At 45.1% G+C, this 22,515-nt stretch overlaps 1 protein-coding gene across 7 annotated transcripts in view; it reads left to right on the top strand.

Moving 5' to 3' along the window:
* The window catches only part of AUTS2 (activator of transcription and developmental regulator AUTS2), a 1,101,696-nt gene that overhangs the window by 15,065 nt on the left and 1,064,116 nt on the right, over positions 1-22,515 (top strand). The window contains exon 1 of one of the 7 annotated variants that reach the window (XM_047714571.1): positions 10,458-10,478. The exons of the other annotated variants lie outside the window; for them this stretch is intronic. Coding sequence (XP_047570527.1) covers positions 10,473-10,478 — 6 coding nt within the window. The 5' untranslated portion in view covers positions 10,458-10,472. Of the gene's footprint in view, positions 1-10,457; positions 10,479-22,515 lie in introns of those variants that run through there. 7 annotated transcript variants of the gene reach the window in all.

Below are 22,515 nucleotides of genomic sequence, written 5' to 3'. Positions count from 1 at the left end.
CTTGTGGTGTTCCTTGTCCCTTTGGCGGTTTGTAATACACCCTTGTGATGTTTTCAATTAAGGAGCTGGTAGAGATGGGTGTCGGTTTTGCTCCAGAACCGTGGGTGCCCTCTGTTTACTGTTTACTGATGGATGTGACTTTAGCTTTTGTGTTAGAGGTTTCTACATCTGCTGGCCACATTTCATCTGTACCCTTATTTCATTTAATATGGTGTACCTGGGATTAGGGACAGATAAATATGTGTGCTCAGGCTGATTTGGAAATTACACTGTTGAAATACAGCCCATATGGCCACTGTAAAATGGTTAGTACTGCATATAATTGCCTTCCCAATGATGTGCTTTGTCATTACTTCCATCTTCCAAGAAGCGCTTCTGTAGTATGCTGACAGCAATGGCGTCATTAGAAAACATATGGACATGCAAAGGCATTAAATTGTCTTTAGTTTAAGGATTAGATTACAGTGGTAGAGGATGGGTCACCACGTTTCCAGCTGATAACTCTTGTTTAGTTCAGCACTGCTAATCTGGACGCTGTAGATTTGCAGAGGTCCTGCTGACATGTTTGGTTAGTGTTTTTTGTATCTTCCCCCCAGTTCTGAGGAGGTGTTCTAGCTGTAAGACCTCCTCACAATATTGTAGCCAGTTGTCTCTTCTGGAGTGTTTCTTCCAAGTGCGCCTGTCTCCTGCAGAGTCCTTCCCTAGGATGCTCCCTCTGTCTGTGTTTTCCTGCCTGTAAGGTCATTGGATGGAGAAAGAGATGAGGTGGTGGAGTCAGGAAGCCACAGGTGGCCGCCATGTTGCCCAGATTGATCTCCTCCATTGTATAACACCTGTCTCCACATGGGTCCTGAGGCCACCATCCTTCTTCCTTACCCCCGACCCCCGCTTAGAATCAGTGAGAGACAGGTCCCAGAGGCCCAGGGACCATGTGATGGCACGGAAAGAGACACCCTCCAACCAACCCCTGGCCCGTGGAGTTGGGATTTTTTCCTACTGGCCATTCTCACACGCCTGCTGTTTGGTTGTAGATGTTTTAGGGGTGCAGCAGTCCTGGGACATGATATGCTTTGAATTTTCAGGGTACTTGCTGCAGCTGTCAGTGACTAGTAAGTGCAATCACAGAATGGAAACTCATTCATCAAATTTAATGTTTCCCTTTGGAGTCTAACAGGAATAATGTGGATGGGGCGAGTTTCTGAGAAGTAAACGACTTTGGAAATCATTTGTCCAGGGTTTTGGCTCCTCCAGGGGACGCTGAATCAGCTGGGGGTGGTCCTGACCTCATTTAACCAGAGCTCTGCCTTGACCCGTTTTACATATTAGGGTAAGGTTCTCTTTGGGAAGTAAGGGGTATCTGGGGTCTTTGGTTTATTTTCTTATTCAAGAAATGCTTATCAGTCACTTCTAGGTGCTAGGCAGGTGCTAGGTGCTAGGGGATGATGGGGTGACTAAGAGAAACCGGTATCTGCAGTAATAGAGGTTGTATTTATAAACACATAAATCTATTGGGTGGTGACGGGTTTTTTAAAAGCAGGATAAGGATGTGGTAGTGAGAGTCGTAGGTGCATGCAGATGTGAATTTTACAGAGGGTAGTGTAGGTGGGTCCTCTCGGAGGTGGTGGTATTTGAACGGAAACCTGAAGGAGGTGAGGGAGCAAGAAATGTGGATTCTCAGGGGCAGAGGGTTCAAGGAGAGGGAAGGCTTGCAGGTGGAGTGGCCTGGGGTGCGGGGAGCTGTAGGAGGCCACTGCGGCCAGTGTGAGGCAAGAGGGGAGGAGCGAGGCCCGTAGGAACTTTTAAAACCAGTGTGATGGAAGAAGTTTAAAAACAGCTGAAAACAATTGTCCGAAGCCTTCATTTCCCAACTGAAAAAAACAAGTCTTTGAACTTCCCCACGATCACCCAGCTGGTGTTAAAACAAGCCCAGGTCTAGAACTCACCATGCTGTATGCCCTCATGGGAGCTTCCCGATGTACCTTTGGTGGCAGGACGTAGGAGCCGTGGGACATCTGTTTCAGGGGCCAGAAGACTCGTGTCTCCTCTTCTGTTCACCGGTGTGCGTCTTCTGAAGGACGCGCTTCACGAATATGCAGAAGGCCAGGGCCCAGGCCTTATCGACTGGGAAATAGCTTTGTTCTTCCGTGCCAGAATCCTCCCTCGTGTGGGTCATTGTTTTGATAACAACAGCAGTGATAATGGCTAATATTTGTCACAGGCTCAGTGCATGGGGTGTTCACCGTACCCGGAGCATTATCACATTTAACCCTCACAGCAACCCTGTAGGTAACCTGGCCCTCCCTTTAGAGATGAGGGAGCTGTGAGGTTTCAGTGATGCTAAGTAACTTCCCCGTGGTCTTGTGGCTCGACTCTCTGATCCAGGGGGTCTGCCGCTTCCCTGGGCTGGTCTCTGTTAATCTTTCCCTGGAGCATGCTCTCTCCGCCCCTTCTGAAGATGGTTCTAGAGCTGAGCCCTGCGAACTGTCTTGTCACAACCCGCTTGCACGTCCGCGAATGCTTGCTGATGCAGAGCCTTGCACAGCCGTTCCGGCTCAGTCCTGGCGACTCGGCTTCTTGTGGGCGGGCTACTGGTCAAGCAGACACCTTCCGTCTTTCAGAACTGAATTTGACTAGAGTGTTTTTCAAGACCTGTACTGTGAAGTGTGTTAACAGAATTCAGGCCAGTGTTTTCAAGTCAGCAGACCCAACTGAATTGGTCTTGATTTTGTTCCCTTCCAGTGAGGTGGAAGCCGCAGACACCGCTAGTGACTATACTCCTCCGGAATGTAAAAATGCTCCCCCCCCCTTTTTAGGCTTATTTATTTATTTACTTGACAGAGAGCACAGGTAGGCAGAGTGGCAGGCAGAGGGAGAAGCAGGCTTCCTGCCAAGCAGGGAGCCCCACCTGGGGCTTGATCCCAGGGCCCTGGGATCATGACCTGAGCCGAAGGCAGCCGCTTAACCGACCGAGCCACCCAGGCGTCCCGTAAAAATCATCTTTTAGTTCTTGTGCTTTTAAGGACCAGTATATGGTAGGTGAGCTTGCTTTAAAATGTAGTTGTATCAAACATAACTTAGCCAACACCCATGGACCCGCCACTAGCTTTTACCAAACCTATGGTAAAAACGTTTTTTACCGTACTTTTCTTAAAATCGCAGGTTATTTTTAGTGTGTACTGTCTGAAGGGGAAGCGAGTCAACTGTACGGTTTAGAGTAGAGGATCCTCAAACTGAGCTGCATGTTAGGGTCCCCTGGGGAGCTTTAAAAAAAAAGTCCCCATACCCATGGGAGGGTGGAGGGAGCCCCGTCGCATCATCAGAACTTTAAAACGGCCCCCAGGAGATTGCGTTGTGCAGTCAGGGTAGAGATCCTCTGTCTGGGGGAAAGTGGCCGTTTTCTTCACTGGTTTTCTCGGATGCCCAGTACCAAGCCACGTGATTAGTGAGCTATGCTCCCCCGTCTTTTTCATTTTCTGGAATGAACCTTTTCATGTGGTCTGCTCTCCAAGGTTCTGAGCAGTGATGTCCTGGGGTCCTCCTTTCCTGATGCCACTTCCCCCCACCCTAACCTAGATAAACTGGGGATACATTTACATCTTTGTTCGAAAACATTTAGAGACTAGGAATGAGGCATTAGAGAGAGGACTGAGGCATTCAGGAGTGTTGGGGGCTACGGTTAAGTGGGATGAGCTGAAAGTTACTGTAAAACTGCCTTAGAAGTCAGTGGGGGGCCCAGGGCTTCATTGAGAAAGCTCCGAGTGACATGTATCTTTACAGGAAGGCCCTGAGCCATCAGCGGCAGATGAGAGCTTTTTGGCCCGATCACAGTGTTACCAGTCACATGTGGGTTAAAAAGTACAGTGAGGTGTCTTCTGCCAACAGAGTGTCCGGCTGTCTGTGGACACATCTGAGGCTGTGACATTTTTCACAAGTATCGCCAACTCTCGATTGTTTGGGACCTGATTATCTCCTGTGGGCCTTAGCTTTCTGGGGCCCCACGCCCCATCCGGTGTGCTCAGCCCTTCTGCCCACTCACTCATTCAGTAAATGGTTATTGAATTTCGCTCTGTGCCAGGCACTGTTTTAGCCACTGGGGTTTTTGTAAACAGAGCCCCTGATGTCAAGGAATGACATTCTGTGGGGGAGGGGGTGTTACATTCTGCTGTCACATTGTCCTTTGGCGCGTCTAACAGAAAGAATGGTGCGGTGGAGCTGTAATCCTTTACAAGATCTCTAGGGAGCCATTTGGCAGGTAGGAAGCGTTTTTGCCTAATTTGGCTTAAGTTTTTTGGTTCTTAAAATCATTTTGATTCTTAAAATCATTTTCTTTCACAAATGTATTTCTTCAAGAGAGTTTGCTAAATGCTGGGACATTAGAGTTTGGAGGGACTTCTGGAATCAGTTGAATTTTGCCAGTTACCAGCTTAAAATGAGAAGAATGAAAAAGATGTACCAGGTAGGGTTCAAGCTTAGGGAGAGTACTGAAGAAATCATGGTGCTCTGCTCTCTTTCTGCTTCAAGTGGATCCCCTAACCCACCTGGATGCTCTTAAATTTGAAGGAAAGGAAGGCAGCAGAAGGGGAAAGTTTAGCCAGGCCTTTTCAGGTTTCTTTCCCTGGGAAGACTTAGAAGTGAAGCTTAGCTCTGTCTCCGTCTTCCACAGCGGTCGAGGGAATTGGGCATTGACGGATACCATTGGGTCTCTGGTAGAGGGGATGCATTAGACATGATTTTTGGAGTCAGTCAATAAAATGGATCTTGAGAAGAAAATGTACATAGGGTTTGAGGGAGAAAATACTGAAAAAAAATCTTACAGCTTTTTTTGGGGTAAGTGGAGGAAAAAAACCAAACCAGTGGTAGATAGGATTTCCTTGCTGCATCATTGTCTCCATCATAGAAGGAGCTCCTTATACCTGTAAGCTCTTTGAAAAGAATCATGTACAATAATAAGAAAGCAAATAAAAACTTTTGGATTGCTAAAGTAGACTTTGACTTGAGTGTGTGAAAGGGTGGGAAATGAGATTTTTTGTTCTTGTTGTTCAAAGGCTGAGAATGCCTTCTTTTTCCAGTTTTGCCTTTCCTGGGGTGTTTGGAAACCTGCCGGTCCCGCAGGACTGTGTCCAGGTAAATAGAGTCCCTTACGTGTGTGTACCTGCCCACAGGAACTTATTTTTGGAATCAGGGCAGGGACTTTCTCAGAGTTTACGGAAGTGAAGATTGTACCAGAACTCTTCCAGACCTCTAAGATCCTTTTGTTTCTCCTTTTGATTAGGAAGGGTATGAAAGTACTTGGTGTCAACTTCAGCCTTATCTCTGGCATCTACTCAGTACTGTAACAACAACAACCACAACAACAACAACTCCTACTAGTGTTTGTTGGGTGCCTGCTGTGCGCCCAGGTACTGCTCTGGTTGCTGAGATGGCTTTGTGTCATCCTCACACAGAGGTCCGGGTGGTAGGTACGGACTCTTTTGCAGAAGAGGAAACAGCTGCAGAGTTTCCACCCAAGGTCACAGAGCGTGGGAGTGGTGGACCCCACACGTTGTGGCTTCAGAGCCTGACTTGAACCGCTGCACCACACGACTAAGTAAATGCTTCTGAAGTGTTTTATTCCGATGTTTTTGGTTTTTTTTTTTTAAACCCTTTCTTAACCCCCCCACCCCCCGGCATGTTTTTTTTTATTTTTTTATTTTTTTTAAATTTTTTTTTAATTAAAGATTTTATTTATTTATTTGACAGAGAGATCACAAGCAGGCAGAGAGGCAGGCAGAGAGAGGAGGAAGCAGGCTCCCCGCTGAGCAGAAAGCCGGATGCGGGGCTCGATCCCAGGACCCTGAGATCATGACCTGAGCCGAAGGCAGCGGCTTAACCCACTGAGCCACCCAGGCGCCCCCCCCCCCCCCCCCCCCCCCCCCCCCCGGCATGTTTTCAGAGGCGTTAGTACTCCGCCTTAGGCTGTCACCTTATTATGGCTGAGAAAATAGAGATCTAGAAGCTCATGTTATGTAACTGCTCTGTGTGACCTAGTCAGTGAGGATATGCCGCCCAGGTTGTCTAATATATAGGTCACTGGTTTTCCCACTGTGCTGTATTGCTTCCATTACAGTTTTTTTTTTTTTGAACTGAACTAAAAATTTACAAATTTAATTTGTGTCACTCCTGTGGATGAACTAAATTAAAATAGCTAGGTACTGTGTGATTTTGCCCTAGGGAGGAGGGTGGTAGGCCTTTGAGAAACTAACATTTGCCTGTGGGGTTATCTGACCTACTCCTGAGGATGCCTCTCTCCAGCCTTTGGTCCGCTTCCTTAAAAAAGTGGAGCGAAAGTATTTAGAGGGAGTGTAAGAGCTCTCCTCACACTTGAGTTTTTGTGATCTGAGGATTCGTGGAAGGGCAAGTGTTTGTTTTTTCTTTTTTTAGATTTAAATTAGTTGTATCCCGCCAGAGGGTAGAGTTAAAAAAGACCTAAATGAAAAAAAGAGAAAGACCTAAATGCAAGCCTTCTTTAGTTGCATTTCCTTGTCCGGCAAGAAGACTTTAAAAAGAGGGTGGAAAAAACCACCTTGATTCTCGGGGTTTGGCTTTTTGTTTTTGTTGCTTTTTCTTTGGGGCCTGTGATTCCTTTTGTTGTAACCTCTTTCCTTGGCTAATGCTTTGTTTAAAAACAAGTGCTCTGGTATTCTAAAACAAATTATCCAGCAGGCTCCCCGATTGTGCTCTCAGATAAAAGACCCCAGGGTAGTGCTCTTTCTATCTTTGAATTGCTGATGTCTGTGCTTGCCCAAAAGCAAAATTCAGTTTACTGCGCCGTTTCCAACCCAGATTAATGTGGTTATCTAAAACTAGAGAAAGTGAATTTGAAAGTGGAAATGTGGATTGTGTTTAACCCTTCAGCGGCCCCTGATGGGAATCTGGTCTAGGGCAGGTAGCAGAGTTTTGGAGCTCCAGACATCTTGAGTTTTTAGCTAAATGACTTTGGTTTTGCCCTAAACTTCTGGAAATCTAAACTCTCAGTGCCAGAATGATGATGATGAGAGTAGGGGCTGTGGAAAAGCTCAGGTTCAGATTTTGCCAACGACCCCAAATCCCAAGTGGCCACAGAAGAGTAATTTGTTGTCACAGGTTCTGTTCTTAAGTTTTCTGGATGAGGTTCCCAGTGCGAGAACTTAGTAGTTATAACTTAATATCAGCGTCCTTCCAGGGGAGATGTAATCGTGGGGGAGAATATTCATAAAAGCCTTAGCGAAGTATTTCTTGTATTTGATGAGAGCGCCCTTTCCATTACTTAAAGCTTCTATAAAACTTTTCCAAGTAATTACACTTTGTCACCCATCTTGGGTGTGGAGAAGTGGGACGGCTTTAGATTGTTGGGGAACACAGGTTCTTCTTTCCCTGTGCGGTGGTTTTGAAACCTGGGCTTGCGCACGGTCACCCCCCCCCCCCCCCCCCCCCCCCGTAGCTTGTTAAACACGCAGATCCTGGCCCCGTTCCTGATCTACTGCAATTTAATCCCTGCTGTGTGGCGCTGACACAGGGTTTTAACAGCACCCCCCGCCCCCGCCCGGGGTTCTTTTACAGCAAGCCCCCGGCACAGAAGTTTGGAATTTCTGTTTTAGAAAATATTTTTGTGTCGTCTTGGGGCATTGGTAATAGTGATGATTTAAGATAATTTCTGTGCTACCAAACCTCTTCTGAAAATAAAACACTCAAGCCTGTTTGGTTTTAAAACCTCATATATTATGAAGTAGAACACATTTTGAAATAAGAATAGTGTTCAGCTCAGTGAATTATCACAAAGTGAACAAACACCCAAGTAACAAAAACACTTGATTTTTATTATGTTCTTCAGATTTACGCTTCTGCCGCTTTTCTTCACATCCGCCCAGTAAGGCATATAAGCAAAAGTTGATAGAACGCTGTAATAAGGTACAAAGAAAAAAGCATTCTGTCTTTCTGTACTAGTTTGTTCTTAATCATCTTCAGTTCTGTAAGTTTTGGTAATATTAACTTTGTGTTGTTTGTCCTTGTTTTTGGTTCAGCCTTTAAATCAGTTCCTGACAGTGACTGTTAACGCTTTCAGGGTATATCAAGATTAAACTTTAAGGTCTACCTTTTTTGAAATCTAATTCACTGAAAATATTCTCATGATAGTTTTGAAGCATGTCTAAAGATAGATTTCCAGCCCTGGCAGTTACTACTCTAGTAAGCAAATGAGCCTCGTCATTACGGCCTGGGTAGCCTGGTCAACAGGTTTCAGGAGCCTTCATCTTGGTACAAGAGGAAAGGTGGCTTCTTAGTTAACCAAAAATAAAAGAAGTCAAACCCCTTCTTTCTCCCCCCTAGAATAATCTGTCTTCCAGATCCTTTCCATTCAGAGCCTTTAAAACCAAAGTTAATGAAGTTTGCTGAGGGCTCTTTTTCCTGTTTCCTTTTTCTTTCCTTTTTTTTTTTTTTTAAAGATTTTATTATTTCTTTATTTGCCAGAGAGAGAGAGAGAGAAAGAAAGAGCACAAGCAGGGGGAGCAGCAGGCCGAGAAGCAGGCTCCCCGCTGAGCAAGGAGCCCAGTGCGGGACTGGATCCCAGGTCCCCAGGATCATGACCTGAGCCAAAGGCAGACCCTTAGTGACTGAGCCACCCAGTTGTCCCTCCTGTTTCTGTTTTCTTTTGATACTGACGAATCATTAGATTCTTAGTGGGCCAAGTCCTAGGTATAGTAAACAGCAAGCTTGCTTGATTTCTTTGGAAGGGGATGCTTAATGGTGAAGGGACCTGCAGCACGCCCTGCCCTGAGTTGTCTGCGTTGGCGTGAAGGGAGGGAGCTGTCCTCTGCTGCAGGCCATAGTGACTCATAATGACGTGCCAGCGGCTGCACATCTGTACTTCCCTGGCAGGCACGTGGGTTTCTGTGCATGGAAGAGCCGCCCCCGCCCTACCTCACACTCCCCCATCCTGGTTATCTCCAGTATCAACTGAGCAGGTGACAAGACTCCAATCACCCTGCCTGAATGGCTTTCCATCTTTCCAAAAGTACACCAGAGGCTTGTTTTGTTACAGTACATTGATTAAATAAATATTCCTGGGTGCACAGAGGAGCCGGAATCTGTTACGGCTCTCCGGGTTAGCTGTCCGTCCAAAGACACTGCGGCCCGTTTCCTCCCCTCCTCCTCCTTTTGATCCTCTTCCCCAGCCAGAGTCTCAGAGGGGCGAGTAACGTAAATTCTGTGACCTCTGCTTTCAGGCCTGTGTGAGGCAGGAGTCACGCCCTTTGGTGCCGCATGCCGTTGGGGCAGTGCCCAAGGTGTATGGATGACAGGAGAGCTCGAGTGATTTAGATGAGAAGATTCTTTCTTGCTTTGGGGTTGTGGGACCTTTGTCTCTCCCCTTGAGCTCCTGGCAGAAGTAGATTCAGGAAGGTCTTTCAAATTAGCTTGACTAATTTTTACAGGAAAGGATGCTTCTGGTGTTGAAGTCGCTCTGGAGTGTGGTGTCAGATGGGGACCACAGAGCCTCCGTGAGACTGGGTCCCAGTGTGCTTGTTTATGTGCAAGTATCCGTCACAGGACAGTGACTGGAGAGATCGTCACCATTGGGGCAGATGGCTGTCATGGGCAGTGCAGTGACAGCCATTGTAGTCATGGTGGTCTGGTGGGTTCCCTTTCATTCTTTGGACGGGGGTAGGACTCGTTAAGAGGAACACATGTAGATGAAAAACACGACTGAGTTCGTGTTACCCAAGGTCTCAAGCACCTTGGTAATAGGGAGTGATGAGTACACCAAGTGTGAAGTGACCAGTATTTTCCTTTTGCACTCAAGGCATTCCAGAAAGGGTCTGGACAGGGAAAAGAGAGAGGAGAGAAGGAGAAAGCATTAGACTGGAACGAAGGAAAGTAGGCTGTGGAGAAGACACTGTGGACATGATTTTGGTGTGAATGGAGCGTCCTGTGGAGAGAAGTGTGACCTCAGGGAAGTGCTGAAATGTCAGCAGCTCCTAACGCCTGCTGCGAAGCGGTGACCCCGTTGACCGAAGGGACATTGTCTAGCTGTGACATTAAAGAAATGGCGGGGAACCTTGTCGCTGTGTGGCTGGCAGAGACACCTAAGTAGGGAGAACCGTGAGAGGAGGCACAGGAAGATCTCTTAGTGTGTGTCTCTTCCAACTGACCGTGGGTAATTAGTTGGAAATGACATTAACCTGAGCGTAATTGTACTTTTGCGTAGTAACAACATACCAGCTGTTCACTGTGTTCTTTCCTGGTGGTGTGATTTAATTATTTTTTGCTATCTTTTAAGCTCTAATTTTATGTTGTGTTTTCCTTTAACCCCTCCTTGCTGCCGTGTCCACAGCGCCCACAGTTTAGCAGTAAATGTCATGTCAGCTGCTTTGGTGCCTACTCCGTGCTGAGGGCTCCGACTGCTTTTGGTTGTGCAACTCGGTTGGCTTCTGAGAAGGCCACGTTGGGAAGTTACCAAGATGGAGGTGGGTGACTGGAAACCTTGTTGTGTTTTTGGGATCCTCCAAAAGGTTTTAGCTTATGAAATAAATAATGTGGATAATTCCAGGCCTGTCAAAGGTGCTGAAAATAGCAAGTGAACAGACCGAAAGAGAAGTTAATTACTGAACAGTGATTGCTCTGATATAACCAATTATTGGATCATTAAATGTTTATTACCTTTTATATGCTCCTTTCCCCCATAAGGGCAGTTTCTTTTTTAAGTCATTAAAACAGAAATGGGATTTAAAAAAAAAATTCTGCTGAAAAAATTTCCACGAGACTGAAGTATTAAAGAGGTCTGTGTGATCTGACAGCTGAATAGCCTGTTTTTCTTTGGTCTGTTGAATTAGTAATTAATGCAATGTATCGCCTAAGCAGAGAAAATAAGATTAGTTTTGCTTAGAAAGAAAACAAAACAAAACATTAACCCCCAAATGCAGGTTAATATTAAAGTGTAATATAAAAAAGTTTAAGAAGTGTTGAGTCTCCTTGAATGATAAGATGCTCCGTGGTGGTAACACTCATTTAATTAATTCATTCATCACTTTCTTGAGCACCGGCATTGTGTTTACAAGGGATGGGTTATGTAAATACACGGGAGGCAGGGGGGCCCTGTGTCCTCCTAGAGACTCAGGGCTCGCAGAGCCGTTAACCAGATGCTTCGTCGTTACTGAAATGTCCCTGCAGTTGTGTTAATGGGCACAGGTACGTTCTGTGGGCCCGGGGCCGTGGTTATGGATACTCGACTTTCGGAGGCCACGGTGTCTTGTGGATTAACAGCAGGTTCTCCGGAGCCCCTTCCCGTGGTTCACATCCCAGCTTTGCCGCGTATCAGGTTCGTGTCCTTTTACCTCACTGTGTTCATCTGTGAAGTGGAAAAATAGTAATGCGGGGTCGTCGTGGGGATGACACGAGTTCTTAGGTGCTGTGACCATGTGCAGTGGATCTTGGGGGGCGGGGCGGTGGTGTCAGGGCTGGTGTCATTTTTATGGGATTATGCAACAGAATTCTTTCTTGGGGGAAATGGCAATTTAATTGGATGCGAAGGAACAGAAAGATGGTTCAGGCATTTCTTGGATTGTCATGTGTAACTGCATGCTTAATTTACAATGCTTACAATAATGTGTGCTTATGTAGCACCGCTGTCAGAGGATGACAAAGGGCACTTGTAACAGTTTATTCTCGCAGCAGCCCTCCGAAGCAGGGAGACTGTTTATCCGCGTTCTCTGGAGGTGTGAAAGGCGGCAGAGAGCAGGGCCCTGCCAGGGACTGTCCTTTAATTGAGGTGTGCTTGGAGCCTGGGTCTATTGTGAGTAAATTAGACCAGTAGAGAGAGGCAGCTTTTATAAATAAAGTCTCCTAGATTTGATTTGTAATTCTCAGTTTAAAAAAATTGTATTTGTGAGCAAGTATGTTCTGATCAATAAATTACTAAGATGTTTTCTGTGGGCTTTGGCAGTAGTGAAACTTGTTCGTTCCTAAGGTAGCAGCTCACAGGCAGTCGAATGTCGAAGTTTATAATGATGATAATGAGCATTAGTTGGGCACTTCCTCTGTTCTAGGCACCATTAATTGTCAAACACAGAAGTTCTCACTCTGACTCTCACCATTGTACAGATGAGGGAGCGAGGCTGTGAGAGGCTTAGCAACCTGCCGATCTCGGGCCTGAACTCTTTTAACATTTGCTTTAGATTTATATAACCATTTCATTTGGATTTATGTTTTACAACAGCCCTTTGAGAAAGGTAGCTTATCTCCATTTTGTAGGGGGAGAGGGACGTGTATGTGAGAAGCTGATGGAGTGTCTTGGTGAGCTTTGTTGGGACCAGACAGGTGGAGGTGCCTGTTTCTTCCAAGATGGTCTGCCCCGAGCCAGGCGCTCCTGGGCCTCCAGCCGCGGAAAACGATACCTTCTGTTCCATGGACTCTCGCAACGTCATCTTTTGGAGGAAACTTGGAATCTGTACAGTTCTTTGAGTCTCTGTAATTCTCGGGTAGTTTGGACTCAGACAGACGTAGATGTCTTGGGCCCGCTACTTCCAGGCACATCGCCGAACCTGACTTGTCTCAGCATCTATGATTTATATCCGGCGTCCTGGTTCCTCCGCTCTTTAGGGTTGTTCTGAAGATGATGCACGTAAAGTACTTAGTGCTAAACCAAGGGTAGGTGGAATTCTCATTAACTGGTTCAAACCAGGGGTCACCCAGGAAGCTGGGCCTGGGCTAGAAGGCCAGCCTGACTCCCCTGAGCCCAGGTTCCCCCCCAGCGCATGGGCCATGTTACTGGGATGCGGAAGATCTTATCACAGTGAGATGTCCTGACTTCCCAGGAGAAACTGTCAGACCTGATTCTTTCTCTTGACTCATCACGTTGCCATCTGTATGACATATAGTGGCTCTAGTAAGGAGTTTGTTTTCATGAAGTAATTTCCTAAAATAACTGTGGACGGTAGACTGTGAGCAACCCGGGGGCAGTTTTCTCCCTGTGCTGTTGGGGGGGAGGCGTGGGGGGCTAGGATACCTGGCACATCATTTATTGTGGGGAGGGAGGAATGAAGGAACAGTCCCACTGAACTGTAGAAAACGGGGATGAGAAAGGGAACAGGATTTTTGAATTTTCAGTTTTGTAGGGAAGTGGAAATTGAGGGCCCTGGTCAGGTAGGTTAAGCCCAGTCTCTTAATCACGAGGTATTAAAAATTGGGCATAATTTACACCCTTGAAGGTGTTGGCATATGTTTTTCTGTTAAGAACATATTTTTATTTTAAAAGAGAATTTTATCCAGGTCAAGAATTTCGTCTAAATTAGAGCATATTCATTCCTTTTTTGTGGTTTGAATCTGTGGTGTCAAAACTTGTCAGGAGGGTTTAGTGAAGCTGAGCTTCTGACTTTGTGGCGTTCTCACTGGCAGCTGTAGGCTAGCCACAAGGAAACGTCTGGTTGTGAATCACAGCGTGACCTTTCAGGGAAAACAAAACAAACAGACCACCCAACACACTGATCAGATTTTTATTTTTCTTTTTTTTTAAGTATCAGGATTGTAAACTCTGGCACTTAACAACTTGTCCGGCCCACTTGGGGTAGTTCGGACAGTTTCCAAAATTTTTCTGTTTCTGTTTGTGCAACACATGGATGCATATATCCTTTTAAAATAACATGTTAGGGGCGCCTGGGTGGCTCAGTGGTTTAAAGACTCTGCCTTTGGCTCAGGTCATGATCCCAGCGTCCTGGGATTGAGCCCCACATCGGGCTCTCTGCTCAGCCGAGAACCTGCTTCCCTCCCTCCCTCCCTCTCTCTCTGCCTGCCTCTCTGCCTACTTGTGATCTCTGTCTGTCAAATAAATAAATAAAATCTTTAAAATAACATATTAGGGAAAAGACTAAAGTTTTTCTTCTACTGAGTTAAGGTACATTGGTGGTTTCCTAATCTTCATGAAACTTAGTAAAAACAAAGATTTCTGAATAGACTTACAGAGAGAGCTGCTGAATCAGAGTCTCTTTCAGGATGGGACCCGGGAATCTCTTCTGAAGGGCATCCCGGGTGATTCCGTGATTAATCCTATTTGGAGACCACTAAGATAGAGAACTGTGATACTGGTTTTTTTTTTTTTTTAATATTTTATTTATTTGACAGCGATCATAAGTAGGCAGAGAAGCAGACAGAGAGAGAGAGGGTAGCAGGCTCCCCACTGAGCAGAGAGCCCGAGGCGAAGCTCGATCCCAGGACCCTGAGATCATGACCTGAGCTGAAGGCAGAGGCTTAACCCACTGAGCCACCCAGGCACCCCTGTAATACTGTTCTTTAAATTCATCCATTCATTCTTATCCATTTGTCCCTTGAGTAGATGACGGTTAGTTACTCATGGGGCAATGATTTTCCTAAGAACCGGTGCATAGAAACCAGAATTAACACAGTCTTTGCCTACTCGTGCCCCCACCCCACCTCCACGAGTTCACAGTCTTTTTTTAACTTCTGGTGGGGCTTGAAAGGATTCACAAACTTCCCAAAAGTCATGGGCAGGAGGTTGTGTGCACACACGTTTTTCCAGCTTTCATCAGACACTCTAAGGGGTCAGTGACCCATAAAAGGTTAACAACCCAGGTCTAGCGCTTGTACAGCTGTTCTGGAAACGGTGGAAGAAGGCACCGTTTCTGTGCCACCTCCAATGTTTTTGACCTTTTGAGAGGCAGTAGCAGTTTGAGAATTGCACCTGTTTTCTGCCCCAATAAAAATATTTAAAGAGAAGAAAACACAGTGTAACCCCTGGGGCATGGTCAGAGCAAGACCAAGGGGTATGGGAGATAGCTGTGCGGTGACCTGAATCAAAGTGAAGGTGAAGGCGTCGCTCACAGTAAAGCAGCCCCGTGGTCTGTCTCACGGAGGCACTTCTTAGCCAGGATACATAGGGCTGGTCCAGCCCACTTTCCTTATAATATGTAATTAGCTGAAGTATCGATAATAGCTTTCATCCCATGGATATACTGAAAGACTGACTTATTTATGTTGCATTCTGTCCCCAGCATGTCCATTGAATTGCTTAATTCCAGAATAACTTCACCAGCTATACTGCTGGCTCATCCTTCCTTAGCTCCTAAAACCCCCAGGTAACACTGTTCATCACAGAACAGAATTAGATATTAGAGATGTCCATCTTGAACTGCTGTGGAAGGTTTACTTAGCAAAATACTAGAACCCCTTATGTATAATATCCTTATCCCTAAGGATAACTTTGTAATTCAATTTTAATTAAGGTTCTGCTCTTCTCTTCCTGTGACTTCATATGTTTCTTTGGGGAACAAAAATTCTTTAAATATTACAGCTCTGGTAATGCTGCATTTTAGGGTTGGATAGATTTGGACGAAGAGGGCAGTCAGTGGAATTAAGTGTTATTAATGGGTAAAATTCTTTGTCCATTTATTTGGATACTGTTCTTCTGGGACCGGGAGGGAGTTAGAGGCCATTATCATCACTAAAGTCTTTCGACGTTTTTGTAGGTGGTTCAAATGTCAGTATCACCTGTTTTGAACTTTTATATATACTGTCTTGCATTATTATTTTTCAAAAAGTGAATATTTTATCTAAGTAGATTTTTAACTTACGGACAGTGATTATGTGTTCTAGGCCTTCATAGTCTTGCTATTATTTACCATACTGAGCACATAATAGTAAACTACAGATTAATAGGCTGTGCTGAATACCTTTGAGTCCTGGACCCTCAAAAGACCAGAAGACAGACTAGATCTGAAGTAAGAACTCATCCATGGAACTTCATCCATGCTTAGAAAGATAGGGACGTGGAAATGGGTTGGCACGTCTGCCCGGTAGGCTCATGCTGTACTCTCATTTTTTCAGTGTTCGTAGAGTGGGGCCAGCTTACATCCTGTACTTCTTTCAAATCTTAAGCATTCAGAATTCCAGTAACACAATTGTATATACACATAACAGTTAATATTCATTTGGCAGATGCTTAAATGGGGTGAGACTTGAGAGTTTTTTTTACTATTTTTTAAAGATTTTATTTATTTGAGAGAGAGAGAGCGAGCCCAGGAATGGGGGGTTGGAGGAGCACAGAGAGAGAGGGACAAGAAGGCTCCCCGCCCAGCACAGAGCCCAGAGCAGGGCTCCACGCAGAGCTCATGACCCCGAGACCATGACCTGAGCCGAAATCAAGTCGGATGTTTAACAGACTGAGCCACCCAGGTGCCCCTATTATTTCTTTTAAAAAGAAAGGAGATCTTTCTTTTTTGGGTTAAAGCCTCTGCCTTTGGCTCAGGTCATGGTCTCAGGGTCCTGGGATCCAGCCCCGAATCGGGCTCTCGGCTCAGCGGGGAGCCTGCTTCCTCCTCTCTCTTTCTGCCTGGCTGTCTGCCTACTTGTGATCTGTCAAATAAATGGATAAAATCTTAAAAAAAAAAAAGAAAAAAAAAAAGGAGATCTCACAACAGACTTGATCACTACAAGATACCTGCTTGTAGATAAATGGGTGTTATACCCTTAACCTGTCCTAATCAGATATACTCTTACCAGCTGTATTTGGGTGGAGGGAATTTTAGAGTCTTTTAATGAATGGATGACTGGCATCAGTTATCTCGAAACGTAGGATGTGTAGGTTTGAGGGGGAGGGATCAGAATGGCGAAGGGGTTCATCGCAAACCCTGCTGTGCAAGCAGACCTGGGCACGGTTCTCCTGTAGATGACGTGGTTCAGGGGGTACCTGGTGGCTGCCTTCAAGTCTTGCAGGGTTTTTCATGAAGAGGGATTTTGATCCAGGTGGTCATTTCTATGCCCATTGGAGGCACAATTAGGCATTCTATATAAAAAGAATAGATTTCTGGGCACCTGGGTGGCTAAGTGGTTGGGCGTCTGCCTTCGGCTCGGGTCGTGGTCCTGGGGTCCTGGGATCGAGCCCTGTGTGTGGGGCAGTCCCTGCTCAGCGGGGAGGCTGCTTCTCCCTCTCCTGTTCCCTCTGCTTGTGTTCCCTCTCTCTGTCAGGTGGATAAATAAAATCTTAAAAAAACCAGACACGCTGTTTGCGGGTCTCCGCATTCAAACACACTGATCCCTCACCTGGATTGTTGTGATGGGGATCAACACCAGGAATTAGTGACCTTTGAGGTCTCTCCATCCCAAAGAGACTATGATTATGTGATTTTCAAGGTAAAGTGTTCTGAGTAAATCTACTCATGGTTCAAAGTCCATATCTGCTCCTTCTACATCCTTATTCCTGTTACAGAACTCCGTTGTATGTGCTGTTTACTTAATTTCATGGTCATCATGTGTGTTGAATTGGAGCGAAACTAAGTTTATCCAGTCCCCCAGGTATGTAGGTCTCTGCTCACCATCTGAGCTCTTACAAGGTGAGGTTGTTTGAAAGCAGCGTCTTGGCAAGTTCCTTATTGCCTATTGTGCCTGCAGACCCAAATGGGAATTGAGTTCACTCGTTTGGGATATGCATGTTTTCATCTCAAGTCACCTAAGTGCCATCTTGAAGGAAGATGTTCGTGCTTTATTTACCGTAGGACCCCCCCACCTCTCTCCTTGGAGGCAAAAAATGACAGCGAGTTTTAAGGCTAGGAAGGACCTTGACCTTTTGTGATGGCTGCGTGTCTGCCCGCCAGTAATCATTTGGTCTCCAGTTACCTGCCGCCATTGATCTATACTGGAGGTGCATTGCTGGCGTGAATGGCTATTTTGTAAGATGACGGTTTTATCTGGGTGGGGAGTGGTGGTGAGGGAAGAAGGCAGGCGTAGGTAGAGTTGTGCGCGCATGGGGTCAGTCTCACTAGGAAAGCCGAGATGAATTCTTCGGCCCTGAGCACCAGAGGGGCACTGTGGATAATGTCCTGGCCCTGCCTCAGCATCCCGTCTCTTCAAAAACTTGGCCCTGATGCGTTCATCTCAGAGCTGAAGTTTTAAGGATTAAGAGGAGAGAGAATAGAAATGCATCATTTTTTCTGCCAAAGGAGGTACTTAAACTAGGAAAGGAGGCAGGGACGTTAACAAATCAAGCCTTGGCAAGGAAATCTGTCATGAATCAGCAATGTCTTGGAAAGCCTCTGTAGCTGTATTTTACAGAACTAAACATTTGCCACTACCAACACTCGCCTCTCGCTTACCTTTAGGATCGGCCTCAGGTCACTCAGTGGAGGGAATGAATGCTTTTTTTGCCCATTCTGACAACATTAGGTAATTAATTTACAACTAGCTCAATTAGACTTAGGCCCATACAGATTGTGCGTGGCCTTTTAAAGAGCCTTTGTTTTGATGCTAATTGAACTGGTCGAGCAGAGACAGCCACACAATTTACATTTATCTTTGGCCGGACACTCGGGCTCTCCCTTGGTATGGACAGCTGCATTTTCTTTCTTCCTTCTACCAAATTTGGTACTAAAATGTTGTGTGCTTATCTTAATTTTCTAATTTAAAAAGCTTTGAAAATGACAAAAGCCACATATTTTATTGCAAGCAAATGGGAAGATTTAGATACATAAGAAAGGAAATAAGATCATGGATAATCTTGGGGCGCCTGGGTGGCTCAGTCGTTAAGCGTCTGACCTGCTCAGGTCATGCTCCCAGCGTCCTGGGATTGAGCCCCGCATGGGGTTCCCTGCTTGGAAGGAAGCCTGCTTCTCCCTCTCCCACTCCCCCTGCGTGTGTTCCCTTTCTTGCTGTGTCTCTCTCTGTCAAATAAATAAATAAAATCTTTAAAAAAAAAAAAAAAAGGTCATGGATGTTCTTATTATTAAGAGAAAACCATTCACAACCTGGCATTTGTCTTTTTCTACTTTGCCCCCATATAAGGGATTGCATGCATCTATGTACATAAATGTTTTATGTGTTTTTTTTTTTTTTATAAAAGTGGGGTCACACCATGTAAGCCTCTTCTACTTTTTTCCTACTTAGTAGGTTGGAAATACCTTGACATTTCATAAAAGATTGTTTTGCATTTAAAATAGCTGCAGAGCAGCCCGTTTTGTGCACTTACCAAAACATACTTAACCAGTCTCCTATTATTGGATACTTAAGCTCATTCTAGATTTTGGTATTATAACCAGCATTTGACACACGTTCTTCTTACTAAATCTTTGTTAAATTCTTTAATTATTAGCAACAGACAAATTACTAGATATTGAGTTACTCAGATAGGGTCATGCATGTTTTTAAAGGTTTTGGTGTATACTTCCAAAATGTACTTCTCAGAGATTGTACCAGTTTGCACCTTGACATGTGGTGAAAGTGAGCTGTATGTTTATTCTTGATATACAGAGTACAGTATGGAAAGACTTGACTCAGAGATGAGTTAAATCCTGATCAGTAATTTTGCTCTTGCTCCTAAAATTTATAGCAGTCTTCTAAATCTTTTTCTAGCATTAGGTGAACAGTACAGTAGAGTTATGCTTATTTTAATAGTGGTGTGTTATATTGTTTTGAAAAGGAATAGAATAGGGGCGCCTGGGTGGCTCAGCGGTTTGGGCCTTTGCCTTCGGCTCAGGTCATGATCTCAGGGTCCTGGGATCGAGTCCCGCATCGGGCTCTCTGCTCAGCGGGGAGCCTGCTTTCCCCTCTCTCTGCCTGCCTCTCTGCCTACTTGTGATCTCTGTCTGTCAAACAAGTTTAATCTTTAAAAAAAGGTATAGAATAAAAAAGCAAGTGGCTGCTTCATTAACACAGAGTGGTTTTTCCCTAGGGAAGATTCTGAAGCAACTTTTCTCTTATGACTGAGAACCATCCTAAAGAAATAGACTAAAGTCAAAACAGGAAGTGGGATAGCTATGCCTAGTGTATGAAAAAGATGTTTGTGCCTTTTGGAGGTGACAAAGCCCATGCCTAGAGGAGCAGGATTGTAAACCCTGGTGTCTCCAGGAAGGGGGTAGCCTTGGAGAAGCACTCACAACACCTTGTCTAAAGTTTAGAGTATCTGCTCCCTTGTTCTGTAGTCTTCTTACTTGTCTGAACTGCTGGGCTAAAATTCTCCGGAGCTGGTGTGGAATCTTATTTGCTGTATTTGCAGTGTCTGAATTTGGACATGCAGTCAGATAAGTATCAGGTGCTCATTGTTCGCAGAATGAATGAAAGGACAGACACGCAGGAGAAAGATTGACGTTTTGCTCAAGAGCAAGTTAACGATCCAAGCAGAAGTTAGACTTCTCTCATCAGTGTCTTTCCCAGAATCTTAGAGTACTAGGATTGCGTGCTTTTCCCTGGGTGGTTCTTTGTACGATTATATTTAAAATCAATACTAAAATTCTCATTTTATGCATAGTGCAGCCTCCCTGACCCCTCTTTTTCTTCTCTGGTAACATTAGCCACAGTTTTTGTTAAAATTCAGCACAATCTTTTTTTTTTTTTTTTTAAAGATTTTATTTATTTGTCAGAGAGAGAGAGAGAATGAGCACAGGCAGACAGAATGGCAGACAGAGGCTGAGGGAGAAGCAGGCTCCCTGCTGAGCAAGGAGCCCGATGTGGGACTCGATCCCAGGGCGCCGGGATCATGACCTGAGCCGAAGGCAGTTGCTTAACCAGCTGAGCCACCCAGGCGTCCCAAAATTCAGCACAATCTTAATTCACATTTCTGTTTCCTTTTCTTTCTTTCTTTCTTTCATATTTCCATCTCTCCAATTTCATTCTCAGTTGATGTTTTAATTTACTCCAAGCAGTATTGCCATCTGGATATCAAAATGCAGGGAACTGACCTCTTATCTGGGGGTCCAAGCCAAGGTCTCACCTGCCCAGGAAATGAGGGATTTAGGAATTGAGGCAGGTAAAGTCAAGTCTTCTCCCAAGGCCCAGGTGCTGTCGCCTTGCCAGCCTGTACTTTGATTCACGGTGGGATGCAAATGTGCCTTGTTTGCCCACAGAAAGCAGCTTCTGAATACAGTTTCTGTTTGGATCTTTTCATTTTGCCAGTGCTGGGTAATGTCTGCAGCAGAAGTTGGTCTCGGGGCAAACCAGGAGAAAGGGGAATTAAAAAGAAGTTTTAACATTTCTCTATTTTAGGGGCGCCTGGGTGGCTCAGTGGGTTAAGCCTCTGCCTTCAGCTCAGGTCATGATCTCAGGGTCCTGAGTTCGAGCCCCACATTGGGTTCCCTGCCCAGCGGGGAGCCTGCAAAAAAGAAAGAAGAAAAAAAAACAAAAAAAAAAAAACAAAAAACATTTCTCTATTTTAATTTTTTTCCTGTGTCTACAGCCTTTTCCCCTTCCTAGTGAATTATTACAGGGTTTTATTAAAATTGTAAGTTCTGGAAATTAGATACCATGGTAGTTAGGCCAGCATGGGATACTGTACTCTTAGGTTCCATAATATTTCATAGTACATCTCTTTATTGTATGTTAAATGATAGGGAAGTATAATAAAATGTACCTAGAGAGTACTTATCTATTTTATGTCCTGTAACATTCAGTACTTGATGCAAATGTAGCAGATCTTGACTCGAAAAGGAACAAAACTGGTTATAGCTCAAGAAAAGGATGGCAAGTTCTTTGTTGATAGCATTATGTTCACCCGCATCGTGGACTTTGAGACCCTAAGGGACCATTATAACATCTAGTCCAAATTTTGCTTTCACAGATGGGGAAAGAATTAGCCACTGGTCCAGGTCATTCAGCAGGTGAGGGGGAGAGCTGTGGGCTAAACCTGGAATGAAACGGGCAGTCTGCTGTGTTTTTCATTTTCTGACCACAGTGGATGCATTTCGTCCAATCTCTCCCATTTATTTTTATTTTTATTTTTCTAAGCTTTTATTTTTAAGTAATCTCTGCATCCAACATGGGGCTTGAACTTACAACCCTGAGATCAAGAGTCGCACGCTCCACTGACAGAGCCCGCCAGGCGCCCCAGTCTGGTCTCTCTTTAAAAGATCATACGATTTGATGTTTTGTTGGCTTGAGACGTGTTGTTGTGCCCAAGGGCCCCCATATGCCACCCTACTGCTCGTTTTTCCTGGCAGCCCAGGTCATTCCGTGCTGCTTGGAGGGTGGCTTGGGCCAAGACGGAAATGAAAGCTGTGCTGTGATGGTGCTTAGAGAGCTGTCTCTGATGAAGCGGCTTCCTACCTTTTAAAGACAGCAGTGAAAAGACAGGGAATCATCATTTCAGAGCACTGTTGATTCTGGACAGAGAGAAACCCAGGTGGCAGACGGTCACGGCAGCGCGTTGCTGTCTTGGCACCTCTCGCAGCTTTACAGAACTGGGGGTCCTTGGCTATCAGTCTTAATCTGTATTTCTGGATTCACAGTATGGTCTTGCTCAACGCCTCAGCCTCAGTTTCCTTTTAGGCAATTCAAGGGGGTTTCAGTGAATGATTTCTTGCGTAACCATCCTGTGAAAAATGAGTGCCTTTATAGAAGCTTATCCACTGATCAAATAACCAAACATGGATTTCTAGAGGTCCATTTTATTGCTGTTTTGATTGGTTTTCATGGGAATTTGGAAAATGTCTCTAGACTTTGCTGTGATCAAGGTGCTAGCAGTTACTCACAGAACACACACCAGGTGCTTGCGGCCATAAAAGAAATAGTGTC

Source organism: Lutra lutra, chromosome 18 (assembly GCF_902655055.1).
Source record: "Lutra lutra chromosome 18, mLutLut1.2, whole genome shotgun sequence".
NCBI classification, from domain to species: Eukaryota; Metazoa; Chordata; class Mammalia; order Carnivora; family Mustelidae; genus Lutra; species Lutra lutra.
The sequence above is the reverse complement of the archived record's forward strand: the minus strand, read 5'-3'. Positions and strand labels throughout refer to the sequence as shown.